The sequence below is a fragment of the Dama dama genome, chromosome 5 (assembly GCF_033118175.1).
Source record: "Dama dama isolate Ldn47 chromosome 5, ASM3311817v1, whole genome shotgun sequence".
Lineage (NCBI taxonomy): Eukaryota > Metazoa > Chordata > Mammalia > Artiodactyla > Cervidae > Dama > Dama dama.
This window is the reverse complement of record NC_083685.1, coordinates 114,130,246-114,157,089: the sequence shown is the minus strand read 5'-3', so window position 1 is coordinate 114,157,089 and position 26,844 is coordinate 114,130,246. Positions and strand designations below refer to the sequence as shown.

Sequence of the window (26,844 nt, the reverse complement as noted above, 5' to 3'; positions counted from 1 at the left end):
CGACAGGTCCAGCCTCAGGCACTCAGCCTCTAACCTCCAGCAAGCAGGAAGGCGAAGTGCGCAAGCGCATTGTGGACAACGGTCGCCGCCGCCGAGCTGTACTTTTTTTCTTAGGAAACAGCCAATCAGCGATCCGGGCGGCGACCAATGGGAAGCGCGAAAGAGCAGACCCGGCTAATTTGAACACGCGGCGCGGGCCGGAGGTTGGCGCGGGTGGGGTACTTGGGGAGGGGGCGATCTCCGGTGGTCCGGGTTTCCGGTCTGCTGCGGTGGGACCCTGCAGCGAGCGGCGACACCAGCGACGGAGAACCGACGAAGGGTAAGCACTGGCCCACTGCTGAGCCGGTTCCGCGGGCTCCTGCGCTCAGGTGGACGCGCCGACCGAGCTGCTGGCGGCGGCGGAAGCTGGAGCCGGGCCTCTGTGCTGTACACGGAGGTGCAGCCTGAAGACCAATCAGGTCCTGGGTGGTCCTCTCCGAACACTGCGTGGGGCGCTGCGGGGAGAAGTCGCTTCCTTCGATGCCTGCACGGGAGATCTGGACCCTCTGCTTATTTGTACGGGATCTTGACTGGGGTCCGCATGTCTGCACCTCCGCCCAGCACTCTGTACATCCGCTCTAGGAAAGGTCTTCTTACTCACACGTAAGGAAGAATTGGGTCCTCCCGCGCGCTAGGACTGGAGACGTGGGACTCTGCACATCTGTATGGAGTAGCTAAGACCCTCGCTGTACATCTATGCAGAACTGTTTGCAGAGCTGTGCCAGGGGCCGTAACTTAGTTACTGGGGCACCTAGTAAATATTTGATTGAATAAAGGAAGGGGTGAAAGAACGTCCGCATGACAGAACACCAGGCGTTCTGCTGTTGTTTCTAGGATGCCCTTTCTCTTAGCTTTGACTCTTTAAGGTACTGAAGTGACACGGAAAACATAAGCTTGGTCTGTCATGGGAAATAGGTTTTTTTGTTTGTTTGTTTTAACTTCAGACTGTGGTTCTTCTGGTATCAGGGGGAAATGCCAGTAGGTCATATCAATTCTGGTTATGTTGGCTAACATTTATTGACTTACCAGGTTTGGGTTAACTCATTTAATCCTCACAACAAACCAATGGCAAAGATACTTATATTTTACAGGTTAGGAAGCAGAGAAATTAAGCTTAGCTCTGAGGAGAACATCCATAACATTTTTCTGTATAAGCTTCTCCTGGATGTTACCCTGCTTTCTCCAGTCTCATCACTATCCTTTCTGGTCACCAAATTCCATGCTTCAAACAACTACCAACATATCCAGTCCTTCTCTGCCTATTTCATGATTGAATTCTTCCACCCTCAGAGAGATTTTAAAGTGTCTCAATTTGTTGCTCTTTATATTTGTTATCCAGCCTAGCTCCATTTTTTTTTTTAAGAAAAGAGTATGCAAGTAGCATATATTTAGAGGTCTTTATAAAAATTGTCTCTATCTGGCCACAAAGTGAATCTAAAGAGTTTTCAGAATACTGTACAAACCATATTCTATTTCCACAAGCAGTTAAGCTTAAGATACAAAAGAAAAAAGAATAAACCCACAGTTGGATTAAAAAAATTTTTTTTAATGACTCGGTCAAATAGGATATCATTATTGTAATTAAAAATAACTAGCATGAAACAGTGATAATGCTATTTATAAAACTTGGGTGATGCAGTTAAAGAACACTTAGAGGTAAATTTATAGTCTTAAATGCTTATATTAGAACATTTTCTTTTTCAAGCTCAAAGTGAGGCAAATATCCAGTTTTAATAAGATAGAACAGAACAACAGAATAAAAGTGTAGAAAATAAAACGAGTTAAGGGCAAAAATTAATGAAATAGAATTTTACTATATAATAGAGATGATTAACTTAGCCAAGAACTGTATCTTTGAAAAGACTAATTAAAAAAGCCAGACCTCTGGTAATATTAAGACTAAAGAAGAGAAACATGAAAAAAATGACCTTAGGAATTAAAATAGGGACATAACTTTGGTTACTCAAAGATTAAAAGAGAAAGACTTCAATGGGAACCGTTTTTGATGATGCTTTTGGGCAAATTTCTAAGAAAAACAACTCACCAAAACTGATTCAAGAAGCTATGAAAATTTTCAACAAACCTAGGACTACAGAAGAAATTTAATTAGTTTAAAAACTACCTTCTGTGCCATGCCGTGCGGTGCTAAGTCACTTCAGTCGTGTCCGACTCTGTGCGACCCTATGAACTGTAGCTCGCCAGGCTCCTCTCTCCATGGGATTCTCCAGGCAAGAATACTGGAGTGGATTGCCATTCCCTTCTCCAAGAGATCTTCCCCACCCAGGGATCCAACTGGCTGTTTACCTCTAACCTAAGCTGGCAGGTGGGTTCTTTACCACTAGCGCCACCTACCTTCAAACACATCAAAAAACCCCACCAAATTCCACCAGAAATATACAGGCATCTAAACATGTAGAAGCTCTCTCTAAAAAAATAGAAAACATTTCCAGTCTATTTTGTTATACCAAAAATGAGGCAAAGAAAATTTCAAGTCATTCTCTTTTATAAATGTAATCGTAAAAATCTGAAATAAAATATTAGTAATCCGAAGCCAACAATGTATTAAAAATATATTATGATCATATTGGATTTATCACAGGGATGGGAGAATAGTTCAGTGCTAGAAGATCTATTCATACAATTTACATATTTACAGATAAAAGAAAAAAAATTCATTAGGTACAAAAGTATAAGTCAATAACCATTTATGTTTTTTTTTAATGGTAAGCTGGAACTAGAGGCAGGCTTCCCTGATAGCTCAGTTGGTAAAGATTACACCTGCAATGCAGGAGACCCTGGTTCGATTCCTGGGTTGGGAAGATCCGCTAGAGAAGGGACAGGCTACTCACTCCAGTTTTCTTGGGTTTCCCTTGTGGCTCAGCTGGTAAAGAATCTGCCTGCAATGCAGGAGACCTGGGTTCGATCCCTGTGTTGGGAAGATCCCCTGGAGAAGGGAATGGCTACCCACTCCAGTATTCTGGCCTAGAGAATTCCATGGACTGTATAGTCCATGGGGTCGCAAAGAGTCGGACATGACTGAGAGATGTTCATTTCACTTCGCTTCAGAAATAGAGGCAAATCTCCTTAAACCAACAAAAAAGTGAAATAATAGGAACATTGCCTATAAAATCAGGAAAGAGACCAGACTGCTCACTATTGCTGCTTTCTTTTTTTTTTTTTCAGTCTGTATAATTGTATTTATTTATTTACTTTTGGCTGTGCTGGGTCTTCTTTGCTGTGCAGGCTTTTCTCTAGTTGTGGCAAGCAGGGGCTACTCTCTGGTTGCGGTGCGGTGGCTTGTCTTATTGCAAAGCACAGTCTCTAGGGCTCAAGGGCTTCAGTAGTTGCAGCACATGCATTCTATAGTTGTGGCTCCCAGGCTCTAGGGCACAGGCTCAATAGTACAGGCACGAGGGCTTAGTTGCTCTGCAGCATGTGGGATCTTCCCGGACCAGGGATCGAACCCGTGTCTCCTGCTTTGCCAGGTGGATTCTTTACCACTGAGCCACCAGGGAAGCCCCTATTGCTGCTTTCAAAATTGTACCCAAGGTCCTAGCTAGACAAGAAAAATAAATGTCCTAGCCTGCAAGACAGTAAGAATAAAAAATGATTAGAAAACAATAAACAAAACTGTCCTTAGTTACAGTTTTGTCTATTTAAAAAAACAAAAGAACACAGTGCTATCTCTGCACTACCACCCATAGAAAGAATCAGTCATCTTTGGACGTTTTTCCATGGTTACTAAGGTGAGGGGAAATAGGACCTGCAAAAGCCCAGATAGAGGGCAGAACAGCCTTGGATGAAGAGCAGTGCCTCTGATGACAGGACAAAGTCAAGTTCTGGCCTTGCCACTTACCACCCATGTGACAATGTTCTTCCTGAGCCTCGGCTTGCTTTGTAGAGCAGGGATGTAACAACTGTATCAATAACTACAGAATGAGATTCTTGTGAAAGTTAAATGAAACACTTGTAAAGCACTCAGCATAGTGCCTGACACACAGTAAGTGCTCAATAAATGTTAGCTATTATATAATCGTAATTATTTCTAGGCTTTTGGCTTCAGCCTGCTTTTTCTGGCCTTTATTCATTCATAGGACAAATATTACACAGTAACTACTGTGTTCTGGATTTGGTTCCAAGTTATCTGGGGGTGCACAGACTACATCAGCAGAGGGTACTAATCTCTTGGAGTTTAAGGACAAGAAACACTGTTAGAGTTGTGAAAGAGCAATGAAGGGAGCCACAACAACTGCTATAAAAAGTACAACACCCAAGGTTAGGCACCTGCCTTCTGAGCTCCCAATGTCTGCAGGCAGACCCCCTCAAGTCCTCAAGCATTCTTCTTCAGGGGCTTCTGAGGAGCATGGGTTTGTTTGTTCTATCCGTCCCTATGGTAGTAGGCAGAGGAAGCTACCCTGAAAACAACTGAATCTTGGCTTCCCAGCCCCAGCTTGGCAGCAAACTAGCCTTCGGGTTTTAATGAGCTGCCCCGGGTTAGAAACAGGACGTGACTGTGGCTCGCTCAGAACCCTGAAGATCTTATTAAAGAATCATCTCCCTTGTACTTTGGGCTGAAATGCTCTTTCCAACTGAGGATCAAAGCAAACTTAACAAACGTTCTCTCATTAATCTCCCATCCCCCTGGGGCAGGCGCAGATCAGTAGCTGTTCTCTCCAGCTCTCAAAGGGGGAAGCTGATGTGACATCCACGAGGTGTGGCTGGTGGAAAGACCTCCCCAGCAGTCAGAGACCAAAGCAGAGACCAGGACCCAGGTGTCCTGACTGCAGCCATGCCAGTGTCACCCTCCTCCTACCCCACGCCCCCAGCACTTTCTCTGTAAGAAGGAAAACATCTCATTAGGCAGTCTGCCTCTCTGGCCCTCAGGAGGCGGAGAGGAGAGAACTGTAAAGGTTAGGCGCACGCTGCTGCCAGTGCCCTTTTTAATTTCCTGCTTTGAATGTGACGCTGCTCTGTGCTTCCTCCTCAGCTAATACCCTCTCCACGGAGCTGGGACTGGCCTTAAGGCAGCCAGTGTAGACTTGGACAGTGGGACCAGGCACCCTCTTCCTTCACTTGCCTGGTCACAGGAGTAGGGTTCCTAGGAATTCCCTGGCAGTCCAGTGGTTAGGACTCCATTCTTTCACCTGCCAAGGGCCAAGGTTCCATCCCTAGTCAGGGTACTAAGATCCTGCAAGCTGTGTGGTGAAACAAAAAAAAAGTGAAGCTCCCTGGAGGTGGGAATGTGAGAATAGGAAACAGGCATTCTGAGTGTGGAAAATTAGGTCCAGTCCATTTATCTGAAAGTGTTTGCAGAAGGCATAATGCTAGTTACACGAAAGGGATTATAATTATTATACAAACATAAGGGACTGTTAACAACAATGTGAGCATGAGAGCGTAGTATATAATGTCATTATGAGGCAGTGTAGCAGGCTCTATGGCCAGAATGCCTGGGTTGGAACCGGGATTCATCACTCAATACCACTGGGATCTTGGGCAAGTTTCTTAACCCTTTCTGTCTCACTTTTGTCCTTGAAAAATGACTATGAGAATAGTATCTATTAGGACTTGCCTGGCAGTTCAGCAGTTAAGACTCTCTGCTTGCACTGCAGGAGGCGAGGTTTTGATCCCCTGGTCTGGAAACAAAGATGCCTCATGCTGCCAGGTGTGGCCCAAAAGTAAAAAATAGATAAATAATAATAATAATAGTACCTATCTTGTGGGGTTGCAACAGAGTCAAAAGGAGATGAAATGTGTAAGGCGTCTAGAACAGACAGAATGGACACTTACCTATTATGTTTATTATTGTGATGGCCTGATGGCTGAGATAGGACTAGAATTAATTAGACTCAAAAAGATAATCATTGGTTGACATCTCTGTTCTGTGTGGGGAAGAAGTTGGGAAGTTTAGAGGTGAAGGACAAGGGTTTGAAATCAACTCAGTTCTGCCTCTTCCCCCAAGGAAAACATGAGTTGTTTGCTGGAGTATTAGGTAGAAATCCCACGTTTCTTGGCTGAATGACCTTGGTAATGGTGACCCGTTGGCAGAACCTAGTCTTTCCTGGGAAAGCATTCATCTATTCCTATCCCCCCGACTTCGAACAGCCCCCCCACTGTTTCTCATCCCTATTAATATATTCCTAGACTTGAGCTGAACTTTTCCAGGAATATCTGTGATTCCTGCATTCCAGAAATTCCATCTCGACCCTTGGTAGGCTGGCTTGAAGGAGAAATGAAAAAAGCACACAGAAAGGTCTGAGGGGAATTCAAGAGGGAATACATAAATAAGCTTTTGGCATGACTACCAGGGCAACATTAGGAAATCTATGCATGTCACCCTCTACACTAACAGACTAAAGGAGAAACACTGTGTGATCATCTTAGCAAGTGCCAAAAAAGCATTCCATAAAATTTAGCACCCATTCCTAATGGGTAGTGGAGGGTGGGGAACTAAATATAGAAGAGCTAAAAATAGAAAGTAACTGTCATTATTTGCAGACTTATCATCATTTAATTGAAAAACCTAAGAGAATCAATGACAATCTAATAGAACTCATAAGGGAGTTCAACAAGGTGGCCAGATACAAGATCCGCATATACAAGATCCGCATACAGAAATCGGTAGCTTTCCTTCATTCTGGCAAAATGAATTAGAAAATGTAATTTTAAAAAGAGCCTATTTCCAATATAGCAAAGACTGTACAGTAACTATTTGTAAATCTATCAAGAAATTTACAGAACTTATGTGAGGAAAATAATAAAATTTTACTAAAGATTATAAAGTTGTGAATGATGAAAAGAGATACGATATTCCTATAGGGGAGACTTCATATTGTAAAGGTGCTAATTCTCATATTAATCTATAAATTCAAAATAATCCCAATTAAAATTTTAGCAGGATTTTTCATAGAACTTCATAAGCTGACTCTAAAATCATATAAAGATAAGCTGCCCAAGAATGGCCAAGAAAAAGAACAGTAAGGTGGTAAGAACCACAATAATTACAACAGTGAGTTACTGGAAAAGGAGAACAGAATGGGAAATCCAGAAACAAGTTCATGTTTATATGAGAATTTAGTTATGTTAAATGTGGCATTTAAATTAGTGGAGAATGAATGCACTGTTTAATAAATGATCTTGAGATAATTCCTTGCCATTTGGAAAGAAAAGATATTTAGAAATATTCTCATACCATTCGCACACACAAAAATAAATTCCATCTGGATAAAGACCGAAATGTAAGAAAGGAAAAGTATTAGAAATATTTTTAAAATGTGTTTATTGCTTTGGGGAAGGACTGTCTTCTTATATGTGACATAAAAATGACAAAAGAAGAGGTTGACATATTTGACCATTTGAAAATTGGAAATTTCAAGTATGGCCAGAGAAGGATATTTCTTCAGGAATGCTTGGTTGGGGTACTTCCCTGGTGGTCCAGTGGCTAAGGCTCTATGTTCCCAATGCAGGTGGCTCAGGTTCAATCTCTGGTCAGGTAACTAGATCCCACATGCGGCTAAATAGTTTGCATGCCGCAACTAAAAATCCCACATGCCAAAATGAAGATGGAAGATCCTGCATGCTGCAACTAAGACCTGACGCAGCCAAATAAATAAATAAAAACAAATATTTAAAAAAAAAGAATACTTCATTGATTTGATGCCAAGAATAATATCAAGTAATTTACCACACTAACAAAATAAAGGAGAAAAAAAACATATAATCGTATCAGGAGACGCTGAAGGAACATGAGATAAAGTTCTAGATATTCCTGATAACAACTCTGAGTAAAAATAAGAACAGATGAAATTACTAATATGATAATGACCTATTTGTCTAAAAGTCAAAAACTAATATCTAAATAGTGAGGCAGTAAAGATCAAGATCCTTTAAGATCAAAACACGACAGGGGTCCCTATTATCATTGTTATCATTTAACTCAAGGGAATGCAATAGACAATAAATGAATTTATTTATTATTATTATAATAATTATTATAATCATGGAGAAGAAAGGGTAAAAAAACTTATTTTCTGATATACTATTGTGTACTTAGAAAACTCAATAAGCTCTAATAAGAAAACAGTTGGAATTAATAAGAGAGCTTGAGGATTGTAGGTAAAAGGCAAATATGTAAAAATCAATCATGTTTTTCCCTACTAGTGTTTACCACCTGGAAATGGAGATTGGGGAAGATATTCCATTCATAATAGCAATTAAGTCCATAAAGTACTTGGGAATTATATTAAAAGAACAATGACATTAAAAAAAATATGACGGAAAATATCTGAATCTACAAAAAATACCTGAACAAATCAAAAGGTAATAGCTATGTTCTTATATGAAAACATCTAATATAAAATAAATATGTAAATTTAATATTAATTCCAATTGTAATCCCAACTGGGTTTTTTGAGGAGGAATTGGTTCTGAGATGGAGATGGAATTGATAAAGATATTCTTAAAGTCAAATAGAAAAAAAATGATTGAAAATAGCCAAGAAAATCATGAAAAAGTAATCTGGGGGTAGGATTAGGTTTTGCCTTGCTGGATAAGAAGCAACTGTGGGGACTTCCCTGGTGGTCAATGGTGGGTACTCGATGTTCCCATTGTGGGTGGCTGGGTTCGACTCCAGGTCAGGGAAACTATATCCCGAATATCACAACCAAGACCCACTGTGGTCAAATAAACGAATAAAAAAAGCTTTTTTAAAGGAATGGTGTTCCTTTTAAAAGGAACTATGGTGTTAGCACAGGAATAGACAGATTAGTGGAACATAATAGAGGGCCCACCAATACAGTCACTTGGATATGGCAAACGTGGTATTTCAAGAGAAAAAGAGATGTGCTGTGCTGTTCTTAGTCACTCAGTCGTGTCTGACTCTTTGTGACCCCATAGACTGCAACCCGCCAGGCTCCTCTGTCCATGGAGATTCTCCAGGCAAGAACACTGGAGTTTCTACACCCTCCTCCAGGGGATCTTCCCAACCCAGGGATCGAACCCAAGTCTCCCACTTTGCAGACGGATTCTTTACCGTCTGAGTCACCAGGGAAGCCCAGGAATACTGGAGTGGGTAGCCTATCCCTTCTCCAGGGGAATCTTCCCTACCCAGAAATCAAACTGGGGTCTCCTGCATTGCAGGCGGATTCTTTACCAGCTGAGCTACCAGGGAAGAAGAAAGATATTTGTTAGTAATTGGTGCTGGCGTCAATATTTTTATTCTCTCGAGGTATAAAACGGAGATGAGCTGTAGAGGAGGTGGGAGAAGACCCCTGAATACTAGACTGAGGGATACCCTGTCAGGCCTGAGTCAGATTGGTCCTCATCTCCATCGCCTCTCTGCCCAGGTGTTGCCATGGTGATGGCGGTGGAGGACAGCATGTTGCGGGTCGTGGTGCGGCTGCGGCCCCCCACTCCGAAGGAGCTGGAGAGTCAGCGGCGGCCTGTGGTTCAGGTGGTCGATGAGCGGGTGCTGGTGTTCGACCCTGAGGAGCCCGATGGGGGCTTCCTTGGCCTGAAATGGGGCAGTGGCCAAGATGGCCCCAAGAAGAAGGGCAAAGACCTGACATTTGTCTTTGACCGGGTCTTCGGTGAGACGGCCACCCAACAGGACGTGTTCCAGCACACCACCCACAGCATCCTGGACAGCTTCCTCCAGGGCTACAACTGCTCAGGTGAGCCGGCCTCCCTTCCCACTGGGTACCAGATGAGAAAGGCTCTGGCCCTGCCTTCTCTGTGGGCCCCTCACTCAGTCTTCTCCTGTGTGGGGGCCACTCTGCTGGGCCCTGGGATACAACAGGTCAGACAGACAAGGATCCTGCGCTCTGGATGCTTACAGTCTAGAGCGGGGAGAAGACACGTCACAAAATCACACTTGCAAGTAGGTGCTTGTCAACTGAGCTCCATTAAGTGAGCGAAAGAACTGTGGGCCTTCCATAGAGGAAGCTACCCAGGCTGGAGAAGGTGCTCCGAGGAAGGGACGAGCTTCCACCCATGGTGGAGACCCCCATGCCCTCAAGTCCAGAGGCCTACAGGGGGACCAGGTGTGGACATGGAGAACTGAACAGCTGGGAACGGGGGGCTGCGGGTGAGTGGGAGCAGTGCAACTGTGCATACAGAAGGAAGGAAGGAAAGGGGTTTGAGGAGGAAGGAGGGGCGGACCGGATGAAAATGTACCGGGGGAGCCCGCTCACCACCCCGCTCCCGACTCTGTCCTCTCTAGTGTTTGCCTATGGGGCCACCGGGGCCGGGAAGACACACACCATGCTGGGAAGAGAGGGGGACCCTGGCATCATGTACCTGACCACCATGGAGCTGTACAGAAGACTCGAGGCCTGCCGGGAGGAGAAGAGATTCGAGGTGCTCATCAGCTACCTGGAGGTATGGCTCTTGGTGCCCCAGGACGGGGCAGCCTCATCCCTCATTCTCACAACCACCTGAAGAGGGAGTGGGGTGGAGTAGGCCGGAGGGGCAGAGGGTAGTAGGAAGTGGGAAGACGGGGGCCCAGAGGGCGGACACAGCTCCAAGAGACTGCGCATGAACTGACCCTACTCGTCACGGAACGTCATCTCACAAGGGCCACTCACCAAGCTTGTCTTGTCATTGTCTCTGGCCCAGGAGCTCTGCCCTCCCCCAGCCCCCTAGGGGAGAGACAGCCTTTCCACCACGCCCCTCCCTGGCTTCCTTTCTCAGGTGTACAATGAGCAGATCCACGACCTCCTGGAGCCCAAGGGGCCCCTAGCCATCCGTGAGGACCCCGACAAAGGGGTGGTGGTACAAGGACTTTCCTTCCACCAGGTAAGACTTGGGCTTAGGTGGGATGGGCAGCCCCACTGGTCGTCCAGGATCTCCTCACCAGGCAGTTTGGGGACGTCCTGGATCCTATCAGGGTGGCATTGGTTCCGAAGAGCAGCCCTTCTGTTGGGGAAAAGGCCTGGTTGGAGAGACTACAGCCCCCTCCCCTCATGTCTCCTCTGCAGCCGACCTCAGCTGAGCAGCTGCTGGGCATGCTGACCCGGGGGAACCGTAACCGCACGCAGCACCCCACAGACGCCAACGCTACATCCTCCCGCTCCCATGCCATCTTCCAGGTGAGCAGGGGCCACAGGCCAGGACCTGAGTCTGGACTCCTGGTGGCCAGCACCCCCTCACCCCGGCCATCTGCCCCCAGATCTTCGTGAAGCAGCAGGACCGGATCCCAGGTCTGACCCAGGCCCTTCGCGTGGCCAAGATGAGCCTCATTGACCTGGCGGGCTCAGAGCGAGCATCTAGCACCCACGCCAAAGGGGAGCGGCTGCGGGAGGGAGCCAATATCAACCGCTCGCTGCTGGCCCTCATCAACGTCCTCAACGCCCTGGCGGACGCAAAGGTAAAGCCGCACAGAGCCAGGCTCCTCCCCAGGGCAACAGCCCAGTGCCAAGGACGAGGGTCCCTCACTCTATCCCTGGGTCAAAATTCCCTGGTGGTCCAGTGGTTAGAACTCGGTGCTTTCACTGTAGTGTTCAGTCGCTCAGTCGTGTCTGACTCTTTGCGACCCCATGAATCGCAGCATGCCAGGCCTCCCTGTCCACCGCCAACTCCCGGAGCTTACTCAAACTCATGTCCACCGAGTCAGTGATGCCATCCAGCCATCTCATCCTCTGTCATCCCCTTCTCCTCCTGCCCCCAATCCCTGCCAGCATCAGGGTCTTTTCCAATGAGTCAACTCTTCACATGAGGTGGCCAAAGTATTGGAGTTTCAGCTTCAGCATCAGTCCTTCCAATGAACACCCAGGACTGATCTCCTTTAGGATGGATTGGTTGGATCTCCTTGCAGTCCAAGGGACTCTCAAGAGTCTTCTCCAACACCACAGTTCAGAAGCATCAATTTTTTGGCTCTCAGCTTTCTTCACAGTCCAACTCTCACATCCAAACATGCCCACTGGAAAAACCATAGCCTTGACTAGACGGACCTTTGTTGGCAAAGTAATGTCTCTGCTTTTTAATATGCTGTCTCGGTTGGTCATAACTTTCCTTAACTGTAGTGGCCCGGGTTCAATCCCTAGTTGGAGAACTAAGATCTTGCAAGCCCAGCAGCTTAGTCAGAAAAAAAAACAAAACAAAAGCAAAAATGGGGACTTCCCTGGAAGTTCAGTGGCTAAGACTCCACGCTCACAATGCAGGGGACCTGGGTTCCATCCCTGGTCAGGAAACTAAATCCCACATGCCACAACCAAGACCCAGGGCAGCCAAATAAATAAATAAATATATATATAAAAATACCCCCAAAGAACCCCAAAGCTACTGAGTCCCAGCCTGGGTCTGTCTAGTCTAGACACTCACTCCACGCCCACCCACTGTCCCCAGGGCCGAAAGTCTCACGTGCCGTACCGGGACAGCAAGCTGACCCGCCTCCTCAAGGACTCCATCGGGGGCAACTGCCGAACCGTGATGATCGCTGCCATCAGCCCCTCCAGCCTGACCTATGAGGACACCTACAACACCCTCAAATATGCCGACCGGGCCAAGGAGATCAAACTCTCGGTGCGTGCCAGCCGGGACAGCCAGCCTGGGGTGGGGGTGTAGGGGTGTTGGGGAGCCCCCAGACTGGGAGGAGGAGGGGACAGGACCCACCGGCTTCCTCCAGTACGTGGAGCGAGCATTCCCACAAGGCCCAAAGGAGAGGTGACCCAGTCTTCATCCTTCAAATACCACAGCACTGGGATGGCTGCAGCTGAATTATCTCAAGAGGAAGGCAACAGAAGGGAGTGGCCGAGTGTCAGCCAGTGATCTTTGTCAGATTTGTTTTTAGCAGCAGGCCCTTATTTTTGGTAAAACAACGTATAATGCAGATAGAAGCAGAGTTGCCCAGTTTCCCCTGCCTCCCCCAGGGAGCCCTGGGCCTCCCAGATCCACTGCTGCAAAGCCCCTGGGCTGAGGAGAGCGTACGGGTCAGGGAGCCCGGGGTCTTGGGGTCAAATGCAAGCTCTCCTCCTGCTGTGTTACGTGAGCCCCTGGCCTCCCCATTTCCTCAGTCCTGAGGGTGAGCAGCCGGGGTGTGAGTGAGGTGCCTAGCAGTGTCTGGCCGTTGGAAGTAGTTGCCAAAAGCTGCTTTGAATAAACAAACAGATGTCTCTCCTGTGTCCCCACCTCAGCTGAAGAGCAACGTGATCAGCCTGGACTGTCACATCAGCCAGTACGCCACCGTCTGCCAGCAGCTCCAGGCTGAGGTGAGGAGCCGCCTGGGGAGCTCGGCTGGGGGGCAGGGCACTCGGGGGGCAGGTCAGGAGCACTGGGGTGTCACCAGGGTGCTCTGCCACCACCCTGCACCCAGCCGGGGCTCTGAGGGGTTGGGCCGCTTTGTTCCAGGTGGCCGCCCTGAGGGAGAAGCTCCAGGTGTATGAGGCAGGAGCCCAGGCCCCACCGCACGACCCTCCACGGTCCCCCAGGCCAGGCCCTCCACATCAGCCGTGAGTTCTGCCACCCTATCCTGCCCCATCCTTACCCCAGCCTGTGGAGGGCTAGGATTCCTCGATTCTGTTCTGGCACCTGGGGTTAGGAATTCTCGTTCAGTGCTCAGCACTCTGATTGTCACCTAGAATGTTCTGTGCTGGAGGAGTAAATCACACCCCAGTCCATATAAGCAGCATCTGCTATTCACAAGAAGGTGTGTTCAAGGGGTGGACGTCATTGTTTTCTGGGCTTCCCAGGTGGCACTAGTGGTAAAGAACCTGCCTGCCAATGCAGGAGATGTAAGAGAAGCAGATTCGATCCCTGGGTTGGGACGATCTCCTGGAGGAGGGCATGGCAACCCACTCCAGTATTCCTGCCTGGAGGATCCCATGGACAGAGGAACCTGGCGGGCTACAGTCCATGGGGTCGCAAAGAGCTGGACATGACTGAAGTGACTTAACGTGCCCGCACGTCTTTTTTTTCTAAACCAGAAAATCCTTGACTCCTTCTTCACCCTCAGCTACTACCCACCTGTTACCTGAGCATCCAACCCCTTACAGACTCTACCACCTGAAGCCACAGAGAGCCTGCCCCTCCCTGCTGTTCCCACCTGCCCCTGCTTCACATCTCGCAAACCTCTCCTTTCCTCCTTAGCCTCCCCAGCCAGCCCTGCACCCCAGAGCTCCAGCCAGGGTCAGCAGTCCTTCAAGAGGAGAGCCTGGGGTCAGAGGCCCCAGGGGAGAAGGTCATGGATGGGAACTCCTCACATAGGGAGCAGCCCCTGGAGGACAAGGACGAAGGCCTGGCCAAGGAGGTAGGGCTTGGAGCTGGTGGAATATTGGAAGAAAATCCTCTCCCCCAACTCTTGGGTCCCTTCAGCCCTGGCTTCTCTGCTTGGATGGCTTATATCTCAGTCATCCAGAGACTTTCAGATTCTGTGCAGGAAGAACTAGTCAGATCCGTTGTGTCTGAAAGCAGGGAGCCTGTGTTTCCAGAAGGGGAGGAGGGAGGGAGGACATGAACTGGGAGAGAGAAGGACCCTTCTAGGACCAGGTGGTTCCGGGAGCTGTCATTCCCGCTCTCGGAGGATGGGTGGGTTTCAGGAGCTATGCAGGTAAAACGAGGGAGGCTGCCCTGGGCTCTCTACCTGTGACGCTCTTCCTCTCTAGATTCCAACCCAAGTGCCGGAACAGAACCTCAGATGCCCATCGCCCAGGTCCCCTGACCTGACCATGCAGCCCAAGCCAGTCGTGGACCACCTCCCACCACCAAACCTGGACAGGGATCATTCTAAGCAGTAGGTATTTTCTTGCTCCTCTCCAGGCTCTGAGGCAGGAGGTGATGGGTCCAGGCACCCTGGAAGGAGAAAAGTGAAAGTTGCTCAGTCATGTCCAACTCTTTGCCACCCCACAGACTGTAGCCTGCCAGCCTTCTCTGACCCTGGAATTCTCCCTGTAAGGAGAAGTGGTGCCAAGCATATCATAGAAGCTCTGTTTGTGTTTTAGTTAAAGAGGCAAGTCTTTTTTTTTTCAGCTGCCCATTGCTGCACATGGGTTTTCTCCAGTTGTGGCAAGCAGTGAATATTCTTCATTGCAGAGGCTTCTCTTGTTGTGGCTCATGGGCTCTCAAGAGCAGGCTCAGCACTTGTGGTGCACATGCTTAGTTGCTTCAAGGCACGTGAGATCTTCCTAGATCAGGGATCAAACCCCGTGTCCCCTGCATTGGCAGACGGATTCTTAACCACCACACCAGGGAAGTCCAAGAAGCAAGTCTTTTGTCATCCAATTGTCCCATACCTGCTGTCAACAATTTGATATTATCGCCTACTCTGTTTATGTAGCAGCCTCTCTATTTATTACTCTGTGTAGCTGGCAGTTTGACAAGAGGGAAGCAAAACACCAAATTCCATGCAGACAGCTGGCGGATGCCAAGGTAGGGCAGGGCTGCCTGGGGCTGGAGCTATGCTTTCCAGTCTAAGGGCCAAGCTGCCCGTGCTCAGCCAAGAGAAGCTGGGCGGCCACTGAGGATGGGAGAGCCTTCCTGAGTCAGGTGTTCGTCGTCTGTCTCATCGACAGATTGACTGAGGCTATTTCTCCTCAGAAGTAAATACAAACCCAGAGAGAAATGGCTTTTGGACCATTCTTTCTGTGCTTAATAGAGAGGTGCTGCTAGTATTTTCTTCCTTGGCCCCCAGAACATAAATCCTCTGCTACTTAGCTTTGCTGCTGCCAACCCAACACCTCCCTCCACAGCACGCCTCACGCTAGGCTGTGTATTTAAAGCTTCTGGACAGAAGGGCCTGTTTAATTTTATTTCTTGTTGAGGAGTGTCTGTTCCCGACTCAGCAAAAATGCTGCAGCCTGAATAATCAGTGGCTTATTATCTGTCTCCTGCTGCCGACTCCCCAGGGCCTAGGAGTGGCAGGAATGGACTGGCGGGATGCCCCCTGGGCCCTCAGGGAACAACCACGGGCTGCCACTGATGACTCGGGGTCTCCTGGCCTCCAGGGTTCTCGTTTCTGCTTTGCCTCTGATTTTGTGGTTTCTGACAAGTGGCTTCAACCTTGGCTACGATTTGGGCATCACAGTCCAGAGCTAATAATGTTGTTTAGTCGCTAAGTCGTGTCTGACTCTTGCTCCCCCATGGACTGTAGCCCACCAGGCTCCTCTGTCCATGGGATTTCCCAGGCAGGGATACTGGAGTGGATTACCATTTCCTTCTCCAGGAGATCTTCCCGACCCAAGGATCCAACGTGTGTCTCCTCCGTTGGCAGGCGGGTTCTTTACCACTGAGCCACCAGGGAAGCAGAGCTCATAACAGATACTAATAAAAGTGATGGAAGACCCAAAGTATCAGGGGTTGCAGAACATTCTAGATCCGCAGCCCCTGATACTTGGGAACACCCTAACAACCAGATAATCGAAAATAATTTCACTTTGACTTTAGAATTTAGAATCTTAGACCACCGGGACACTGAGTAGATTTTAGATTTTCCAGTTCAGTGGTTTTTCAGAATTTTTTTTAGCGGCAAAGCCCTGTCTTCAAATGAAATCTTATCCTGAGGTCTAATATGTAGAACAGATAAAGCAGAGCTGTTCCATTAAAAATGTCCTCTGATGGATTTCTTGAAACCTAAATTGAAAACTCGTGATATAGACCAACTCCCCATTTGCCGGGGCTACAGGACGAGAGGGACAGAGTCAGACCTGGGTCATCTGACAGCCAAGTCAGAGCATTTGTCCCCAGATGCCCACTTTTCTCAGTTGTCTTATTTTCATATAATTTGTGGCTCAGGCAGATATAGAATGAGTTTCTGCGGTGTCCTTTTTAATTTATATCCTGCCTTCTTTCAAAGGGGCCTGGAGGCTGCTTTATAAAATGAGTTTGGGCTCCCTGTGCACACACTGAGGGCAGAGGAGGGGGCTCAGAGATGCCCAGGCAGGTAGTGCTACCCAAGGATGAATGATTGGCCATGAATAATCCCCACCGAGATAATTGTGTTTATTCTTTTATCATAGGTGTGCCTCGCAGAAAGAAAATTTGCTTTATTAGAATCTAAATTTACAACATCAATAATCACATTACCCTCATAATTTCCTTTAAATAGCCCCTCAGTGCATGCGAAGTACATATTAATACACACACACTCTTTCAGGATCCCAGTTGTTGAATAGAAAGTGCAGGCTGAATGCATTTTTGAGGGTCTCCTCAGAACCAAGATCAACATGGCCTGTCTTATTTAATTCTCCTCTTATCCTAATGAGGTAGATGGCATGATTATTATTATTACAGAATATAATAATTAGCTAACCTTATAGTGCTGAGTATGTACCAAGTACTCATTAAATGTTTTATATCCAAAATAACCCACTTGGGGACTTCGCTGGAGTCCAATGGTTGGGACTCTAAATTTTCACTGCTGAGGGCCCGAGGTTCAATCCCTGGTCAGGGAACTAGGATCCCGCAAGCCTCCAGGCATGACCAAAAATTTTAAAAATAAGCCATTTCATCTTCCCAGCAATCCTATGAGGTAGCTGCGTGTGTTATCCTCATTTTAGGAATGTGGACACTGAGGGTGCGAGGTGATCCAAGGTCACACAGCTGGGAAGTGTTGGAGCCGGAATTTGAGCTGTTGGTCTGGCTTGAGCCGGCCTCTTCCCTGCGACCTCTCATGGTCCCTGGGAAATGGACTTACTCAAGACCACAGCACTCGCAGGTGGCAGAGCTGAGAGGAAACTCAGACATTCTGAGGCCACTTAGTGCCCTTCCCCTCCTTCCTGAGCACTGTCTTTGTCAGGGCACATATTTAGTGAGTGAAGCTCCCACCATGACCCACGGTCATCTCCGCCAGCCTTGGTCTTCAGCACAACTGGGAGGGTGATGAGGCTGGCCAGGCAGTCCCGTCAAGGCAGAAGGGGTCCAGTGCACGTGTGCTGAGGCGGGGCGGGGACCCCCTTGCCTCTCTTCCAGGTTGGCCCTGAGGGTGCTGTGCCTGGCCCAGCGCCAGTATTCCCTGCTCCAAGCAGCCAACCTCCTGACCCCCGACATGATCGCAGAGTTTGAGACGCTGCAGCAGCTGGTGCGAGAGGAAAACGCTGAGCCTGGAGGGGAGGCTTCTGGGGAGGCTGGCCCAGCCAGGAAGGCACCTCTGGCTCAAGACCTGCGTTCAGAGTCAAGTGAGTCTCAGCCCTGCTCTGCCTCCTTCTGCCAAGGCCAGAGCCTCAGATACATGGTTTGGTGGGAGGCTGGACCTCTGGGATCACGGGCATCTGCAGAGAGAGGCCCAGGAGTCACTCAGACCTGAGGAGTCAGGCACTCCTGCCTGTCTCGTGTCTCCCCAGATTCTAGAATCTCTCCTCCCTTCAACCCCTGATCCCTCTCCACACCCTCCTCCTCTCTGCCCAGAGTCTGCAGGATACTCGGGCCCCGTGACTTGGACCATGGCAAGGCAACTGAGTGGACTCGCACACACTCTGGGGGTCCCACCCAGGCCAGACTGCACTCCTCCCCGGGCATCTCGGGAGGCCACAGAGAAGAAGAGGAGGAGACCGAGCCCCTCGGAGCCAGACAGCCCCCCAGCCCCAAAACTGGGGACCAAGCGCCAGCGCCAGTCCCTCCTGCCCTGCCTGAGGAGGGGGACCCTGCCTGAGGCTCGGCTTCCATGTGGGCCCAGCACCCCCACGGGGAAGAGGGCCCCCTCCCCCTGCCCATCTCCTCGCTTCTGCCCAGCCACCGTCATCAAAAGCCGGGTGCCCCTGGGCCCTTCCGCTCTGCAGAACTGCTCCACTCCTCTGCCCCTGCCCTCTCGGGACCTCAACGCCACCTTTGACCTCTCCGAGGAGCCCCTTGCAAAGTTGGGCTTCCACGAATGCATTGGCTGGGACAGTGTGCCCCAGGAGCTGAACAGGCTGGATCAGCCCTTCATCCCCAGGTGAGTCTCCCTTCCAGCCTCCCAAAAGGGGCTAAGGGGTTAGCGAGGGCCAGAGGTGCTGCCAAAGGGAAGAGGAGACAGTCCGCTCTTGGACTTGACTCTACGTCTCTCTCCCTTGGGTCTGACCAGCATCCAGGCCCAGGGGAGCAGAGGATGAGTTTCTGTCGAGGCATGGCTTCTCTTGGGGGTCCTGCCTTGTCTATACTTCAGAGCCGCCAGCTCTGTGCTGGTTTGTGACGGACCCACAGTAGCTCAGAAGCCCCCTGCCAGCAGGGAGTAGGAACTAACCCTGGTGCCCACCCCACTCTGTTTTTCTGCATCACTCAGGCCTGGCCTGAGTTCTGTGTTCCTCTGAGAAATACGCGTTTCCAACCCTTCACCCCAGATCCAGCCCAGCATCTGGAACTGGAAAGGGAGGGGGATCCTGAGAAAACTTTATTCAGCATTTTCCTGTGGAAAGCTGCTCTACCCCTCACCCTCTGCCCGCATAGCAGGGCGGAGGAGCAGCGGCCAGCTCAGGACCGCAAACAGGCTGCAGACTAACCTGGACTCGGGAGGCCAAGGGTGGCAGGCTGCCCACTCCCCCATCCCTCCCACAGCCCGAACCCCCCTCTTGGTAACAAGCTCAGAGCCAGGCAGGTGGAAGGGTGAAACTGTCTGAACTCCAGTTCCCCGGACACGCCACAAACTGACACCTGGATGTTCTCCCAGAACAGGGCTGTCACTCAGCTGTCAGCCGAGGCCGAGTGAGGCAGGGAGAGGAATCCGCCTCCTAGGAGGAAGAAACCTCAGAGGTCATCCTGTCCACCCTCCCGGCCCTGCCAGCCCGGGCGCCGGAGGGGGGAGTGGCTGGCACCCATTTCTGGTTCCCTTCTGATCTCTTTGTCTCCCTCCCTCCCCAGCGGCCCCATGCCCCTGTTCACCATGAAGGGCCCCAAGCCAGCATCTTCTTTCCCTGGGACCTCAGCCCGCAAGAAGAGGCGTGCTGTGAGGTGAGGTTGGGGGGATGTGTGGGGTGGGGGCAGAGAAGGAGCTTTTACCGGGGCAGCAGATGCCCAGGCAAACTACAGGCCCTGCACGTGTGTGTGTGTGTGTGTGTGTGTGTGTGTGTGTATGTGTGTACCCCTGGGAGCCAGTAGTGTGGGGGGGTCTTGTGAGCAGGGCCAGCATCTGACTGTCTGACTGAGGGTCCCAGGTTCCTGCTATTACGGGATTATACTAGAGGTGGGTATCTCCCTCCTTTGGTAAAGGCTGCAGGCCCCCTCCCCACGAGGGAGACGTGGAGTGTTCACTGGATAACCCAGGCAGTGGACTGCCCACTCCCCACCTCTACTTCCCTCCCAAACCCCACTCAGCTCCCCTTCCTTCTGATGCTCAGTCTCCCCCTGCTCCCAAGGCTCGATGTCTAGCTCTCACCACCACCCATCCCCCCATCCCTGCCCCTCCTAGTCCACAGACCTGGCTGTGACCTTCCCACCCTTCTTTCTTGCTTCCTTCCTTCCCCGCTGCAGTTCTGCTGTCTCCCGCTCACTGGGAGTCGCCCGGGGCCGCAGCCGCATCGCTCGCCTTCCCAGCACCACCCTGAAGAGGCCAGCTGGGCCCCTGGCAATCCCAGGTGACTGGCATTTGGGGGCAGGATGGTCTGGGCCACAGTGGCAGATGGAGACAAGAAGTAGGAGGGGGCAGGGTGGGCCGAGACCCGGGCGAGAGGAGGGCCTAGGGTCCTTCCAAGCATCTCAGGGACCCTGGTAGGAGGGGAGATGTGGGTTTTGGGGTGGGGGAAGGGAATGGTGGGATGTAGCCTCATTTTCTCCTTCCTCCCGACCTCCCCTCATCCAACTGGCCTGCAGAGCCCCCCTCCAGTCCTCACTACCCTGGAAACCAGAAGAGCCAGAAGGAACTGATGGGGGTTAAGGGAGCGCTGTCAGCTGGGAGCTGCTCCGTCAAGGTGTCCTGACCGCCTGGCCCCTCTTGGTCCCTGGAGCCGCCTGCATCAGGAGCCCTGACCTGCCTTCCTGGCTCAGAGCAATTAACGCCAACACCCTCTTCCTTTATTAACAGTCCTCCCCCAGCCGTTCATTCTGCTACTCGCCCTCTTTATTAATCTCTTGTTACACTCAGCTTCTCAGCGTGTATATATTCATTTGTGAGTGTTAACGTGTTGCTATTTTAAAGGGTGCTGTCATCATCCCCCCCTAGTTTATAATGCCCTCCAGGCAGGAAGCTAGCTATGGGGGGCTTTGTTTCCTACCCTCCTTCCCCCACCCCCCAACCCCCCATCTAACACAGGGCTCTGTGCAGTGGAGGAGGGGTCAGCATGGGAAGCGGAGCAGATGGGGGAGAGTCCCAGCTTGGCTCTTTCTGGCTTTTGAGAGAAAGGCCTCTTCAGCCCCATCCCCCCAGCCAAGAGCCCAGCCCCGACGATGATGCCGATAATGGTGACTTGATTTCCAAATAAAAAGAGTTAATCATTTTTACCCTATTGTAAACAGGATACACACTCAGTGTAAGAAGAAGTGTAAACCTTAATGCTACCACCTCGATGTAAGAGTTATTAATACTTGGGTTTATATCCTCCAATCCTTTATTTCTGCATATACACACACACATATATATTGGTGGATATATATATTTTTATTATAATGATCAATAAACCATCTCCATCCTTGATGTGTTTTCCTCTCTGTATACCTAGCTAGAACAACAACCTCTTCTGACTCTTTAAGGTCTCAAGAAACTCTTTTTTGGCTGTGTGGCCTAGGGAGATGTGGGATGTTAGTTCCCCGACCAGGGATCGAACCCTTGCCCCACTGCAGTGGCAACGCAGTCTTAACCGCTAAACTACCAGAGAAGTCCCGAAACAATCTTTTTTTAAATTTTTTTAAAGAAGCGTCTGAGTATAACAAAATCCCCCCTCTGCCTCCTTTAGCATCCTTCCTGGTGGGACCTGCCCCTTATTCTGCAGCACCACCCTCTACTAAAGGTCTCTCTTAGTGAGTGAAGATGTGATCGTACTTGAAGGCTCGTTCTATCCTCCTACAACCTGGGTGTGGGTTGCCCGGAGTTCCACCGTCAGGGAGAGCGTCTCAGTGGACCCCAGGTCTTAGTAAGACTCCAGGCTGAGCCCCCACCTGCTTGAACCCACCACAGTCCTCCTCCCTCCAGCTCCAAAAGTCCACTCCCCATGTCATTTGTGGCTCTCCTCTCTACTTATTCGGATTGCGACAGTTCAACCCAAGTTTACCTAGTCTCCCCAGGAAGACGCGGCTGACTGCATGAATGAATAGCGTAAACAAAATTACAGGAATCTTGTGTTTAAATTGCTTCTGAAAACAAACATGTTAAAGGCATTTAGCACTTTGTGAGTAGTGTGTAAATAATGCCGCTAATTTCAAACTGCTCTGGGGGTGCCTCCTCCCCTTCTACCTGGGGCACCCCTCCCCGCTCAGTTTCCATGCCTTTTTGGAGGAGCGGAGCATGCAAAGGGGTACCCTGCATTCCTACTGGCTGCAGACAGCTCACAACTTCACGACCTTACACGGTATAATGAGGAAATGGACAGAAAGGTTAACAAAACGTGCCCGGAGTTAGATGGCAAGTGGCAGCTTCAGGACTCAGACCGGGGTCTGGTTAGATCTATGCATGACAACGAGCTGCTTCCCTTTAGAAGTGAGCAGACATCATTTCTTTCTGCAAGCCGGGGATTTCCTCCTCTCCAATTAGTCTTAATGAGTTTTTTCCCCCTGTGTGCCTTGATTCCCACAGAAGCAGTCACTGCCTCACATCTGGAGCCCCCAGCAGCGTGGCATGACGCCTTGACCTCAGGAGGCCTCGCTTCCTGATGGTTGGATCGACATTGAATAACTTCCCCATTTCCTGGGGCCTTCACACACATTATCTCATTTGATCATCACCATCACCCCTGCAAGTGCAGAGGCGCAACGGGCACAGAGCAAAGCAGCTGGTAACCAGGGCCAGGAGGGCAAGCTTCACACAACAGGCTCTGTTGCAGGAGGCGGAAGTCACTTGGGCTGGGGGCCGTTGACAAGGGGAAGGGGTCACTCTTGACAAGGTTGTTCTGCAGCCAACCATTCGCTAGGCAAACACTTGTGGCTCTGTGGTGCAAAATGTGCTCTCAGGTGACCCATTAAATGTACAAAGACTCCACAATGGAGTTAAGCACGTGCCCTCAATCACAGGGGGTTGGGCTGAGGTGTCCAGCTCAGAAGGAGGCAGCCTGGCTGGTTCAGGGAGCTGGCAGGGGCTGGAGGGGGGCAGGCAGCAAGCCGACAGCCAGCTCCCAGTTGACCTCCGTGGGCAGTGATGACACTCTGAGATCGGATTGTTCTCGCGTAGAGCCATCCATGAGAGGCAGCAATCGATGGCTCCCCCATCCGCTGCCCTAAGGCCCCCTCCCGCTTCAGCCTACCTCTTCAGCCTTGGTGGGGAGTGGGGGCTTGCTCTACTTCAGGGAGTTCAGAAGTTTTCTCTTCCCCTGATCTTCACACCCACCCCAGGCCCCGCAGCTCAGGACTGGGTCCCACCCTAGGGCACGAATTCCTGCCCCAGTTCAAAGACCCAGACTCAGTGCCAGGAAATGCAGACACAGAACAAGACATGTCAGGATAGAGTCCTTGTCAACTCAAACCTCCATCAGTGTTGGGACCTGTCAGGAGGGAGGGACTGGGCTTTTTCCACTGGGTCCTCCCCACCCCCAGCCATTGGCTTGGGACCCACAGGGAACTTCATCACTGCATGGGGATCCTCTTTGGCAGCTGCTAAACTCAGGCATCCTGCCTCCCAGACCCCTCCTCATCGGTCTTCAGACTCCTCCAGAATGTTCCTTTGGCTCTTGGCTAAGTTTGGGGGATCCTGGTTCCCAGATAGAATCTAGGTCATGGCTGCCTTCTCCTTCTCCATGTTTTTTTGTGACTAGGGACCAGGAGGCCTTGGGATGGAATTTGTGGGAGGGAGGGGGTAGGAAGGAACCAGTCTTGCTCAGGAACCTGGAGACCATGGCTGTATCTTCCAGCTCATCCTGGGGCTCTCCCCAGCTTGCCCGCAGCACTGCCCTCTTAGCTCATCCTGTCCATTTGGAAGACCACTGGATTGGAAATAACACGCTGCCCGCCAGCCCTCTCCTCCCTCCAGGGACACATATGGTCTCCGCCTCTCACCGTCTCAAAGGGACGCAGTCAGCCAGGGAGACGGAAGGGAGCATGGAGCAGAGAAGATCAGGAAAAGCAATTAAAGAGCTGGTCTCAGAGTTAGAGGCTGGGAGGTGGGGGGCAGGCTGGAGCAGGTCCTGGCTGGGTGGGGAGATGGGGGCAGAGAAGGGCCCAAACTTATTAACCCCAAAGCAGCAGCCTGGCCCCTGGGTCTGTGAAGGTGAATGAACTAATGCCTCCGAAGGCTGAGGGACCAGAGAAGAGAAGGGGAAGAAGTCTAGGTGTTCAGCTGAGAACCTTTCTGCAGCCACAGGAGTTGGATGTTTCTAACCTGCAGGGCCAGGCTGGGCACAGGCTCAGGATGGGAGAAGGAACTGTCCCTGGCCCAAGCAGCTGTCCTCCAACAGAAGGACATCGCCTGCCCCCAGAAGCTCCCAGCTGACAGTGAACCATGGATCCTCTGATCAGAGAGCTCCCACCCAAGGAGAGAGGCAGCTTCTGTCTGTGGTTGCCTGAGTCTGAAGTGGGAGACAGACCCTACCCTTAGATGCATCCCAGTCTGATGAAGACATAGATCTAGCACTGGGAAGACCCCATCTACTGGGGGCCTTGTCCTTGGGAAGCCTCAGGTTCCAGTGTAGAAGAGACCCATCCCCGTGGGAGATGTTTGCACACCAAGAGGTTCTCAAGCCAATGGAACTGTGGGGCTCAAGTCCACAAGGGCTGGGAAAGGGCAAAGATGGAAGGATAGAGCCCACTGGGGGAGTCAGGGAGATGAGGAAGCAGGGTGGGAAACAGCCTCTCTTCAGTCTCCGCTAGGACAGTGGGACCTAACTCTCACATGTTCCCTGGGAGACCCAAAGCTATAAACAACTAGTGGTCTGGGGGTGAAGAGTGCTGACTCCCACCTTCTCTTGACTGGCCGCCTCCTCCTCCCACATCCTGTCCACACGACCCTTTGTGGGGTGCCCCTGCCCACATGCTGTCCCTGCCCCAACCCCAGTGGAGTTGACAGGATGTGGCAGCTTCCCTAGAAGACCCAGCTCCCACCCGTCCAGGCCCACCCCATCAGAGATGTGCTAACATGGAGACAGGTAAAGCACCTGGTTGCATGTGTGCTAAGTCACTCAGTCGTGTCTGGCTCTTTGCGACCCCATGGACTGTAGCCTGCCGGGCTCCTCTGTCCTGGGATTCTCCAGGCAAGAATACTGGAGTGGGTTGCCTTTTCCTCCTCCAGGGGATCTTCCCAACCCAGGGATTGAACTCGTGTCTCAGGTACCTCCTGCATTGGCAGGTGAGTTCTTTACCACTAGCGCCACCCGGGAAGCCCCTGGTAGGTGTTATTAAACGGAAGCCAGGATTTGTTGAGCACCTGCTGTGTCCAGCTTTCACTGATAGTTTTTCTTACAACTACCTTGGAAGTAAGTTTGTCTAGACCTCATTATACCGATGTGGATAACGGAGACTCAGAGAAGGTTCCTGAGTCATCCACAATCACACAGCTACTGAGTGGCCTTGCTCTCTCCCCTAGAGGGCGCTGCCATAGCAGTCAGAGGCAATTCTAGTGACCCCTCTGGGTGACGCACTTTTGGGTTTTAGAAAGCCAGAGACCAGCTTTCTTCCTGCCTCCAAAGAGCTATGGCCACCAGGCCGCGCAGATCTGGGCAGCTCAGCACTGCCATCTAGTGGTCACTCAGTTCCCTTCCTCAGGGATGGGTCACAGAGTGGATGGACTCTGGCAAGGGGTTGGCCAGAGACCCATGTTCCCTCCATCCCACTCACGCTTGCCAACCACCATGCTGTGTCAGGCACTGGGAGAGCAGCAGGGAGTCAGTGGGCAGCAGTCGAGGGACAAAAGAGCCCCTTGAATTGGAGGCTGGCAAATTTGGAACCCACTGGGCACCTTCTGTGTGGGTGGAGGCCAGGGGGAGGGTTGATCTGTCCCGGAAGGTACTTGGGCTGTAGACAGGAGGTCATCCTGGAAGATTCTGATGTAGAGGATGGGCATAGTGAGTGGGAGGTCATCTTGTCCCCAACTCAGCTTGAATTGTCCCCAACTCAGCTTGAAATAGGACCTGATTTGGCTGAAAGCTGTGGGGAGGGGTGTCCAGGTGTCCTCTTCCCAGAGCCAGCAGCATTCTGCTGTCCAGTCCAGAAGGCCATCCAGGGACTGGTCTGAGGCTTTGGATGACGAGGCTTCAGATTAGGGAAGCAGGAGAGGAGGTGCCATGGAGAATGAGGCTTCAGCCAGACTGGGAGGAGGCAAGTAGAGGTAGAGGCTGGGAGCTATGTCTACCTGGAGCAAATGTGCATCACAGTGTAATCTAGAACAAAGAGAGAGAAGGGACAGAACTGTGCAATGATAGGGCCTGGTTACATCCATGCATGGGCTTCCCCGGTGGCTCAGACAGTGGAGAACCTGCCTGCAATTCAGGAGACAGACCTGGGTTTGATCCCTGGCTTGGGGAGATCCCCTGGAGACGGGAATGGCTACCCACTCCAGTATTCTTGCCTGGAGAATCCCATGGACTGAGGAGCTTGGAAGGCTATAGTCTATAGGGTCACAAAGAGTCGGACACGGCTAAAGCAATTTAGCAGTCACGCATATTCATGCACATGGTAGAAAACCATGCAACTGTTAAAATAATGATGGAGATAAATATTTATGGATATGAAAAGATGTTCACAACATATTGTCGAGTGAAAAAAAGCAAATTACAAAATAATTTGTATAGCATGCGCCTACTTTTTAAAAATGAATTTATACGTGTAGAAAAA

At 50.4% G+C, this 26,844-nt stretch overlaps 1 protein-coding gene across 4 annotated transcripts; it reads left to right on the top strand.

Moving 5' to 3' along the window:
• Positions 1 to 183: 183 nt before the first annotated feature.
• KIF18B (kinesin family member 18B) lies at positions 184 to 26,844 on the top strand. Of its 4 annotated transcripts, XM_061144246.1 has the most exons (17): positions 213 to 319; positions 8,200 to 8,358; positions 9,384 to 9,710; positions 10,259 to 10,416; positions 10,729 to 10,833; positions 11,016 to 11,126; positions 11,207 to 11,404; positions 12,382 to 12,558; positions 13,170 to 13,244; positions 13,384 to 13,484; positions 14,122 to 14,281; positions 14,637 to 14,764; positions 17,938 to 18,143; positions 18,373 to 18,898; positions 19,801 to 19,890; positions 20,410 to 20,513; positions 20,749 to 21,994. In XM_061144246.1, the coding sequence occupies exons 3-17, from the start codon at positions 9,392 to 9,394 to the stop codon at positions 20,853 to 20,855; spliced, it is 2,565 nt and encodes an 854-aa protein (XP_061000229.1). In that variant the 5' UTR covers positions 213 to 319; positions 8,200 to 8,358; positions 9,384 to 9,391; the 3' UTR covers positions 20,856 to 21,994. The 4 variants fall into 4 exon arrangements, with proteins under 4 accessions (XP_061000231.1, XP_061000228.1, XP_061000229.1 ...); XM_061144248.1 differs by lacking the exons at positions 8,200 to 8,358; positions 20,749 to 21,994 and adding an exon at positions 22,664 to 26,844 and having other exon boundaries at positions 184 to 319; XM_061144245.1 differs by lacking the exon at positions 8,200 to 8,358 and having other exon boundaries at positions 184 to 319; positions 20,749 to 21,993.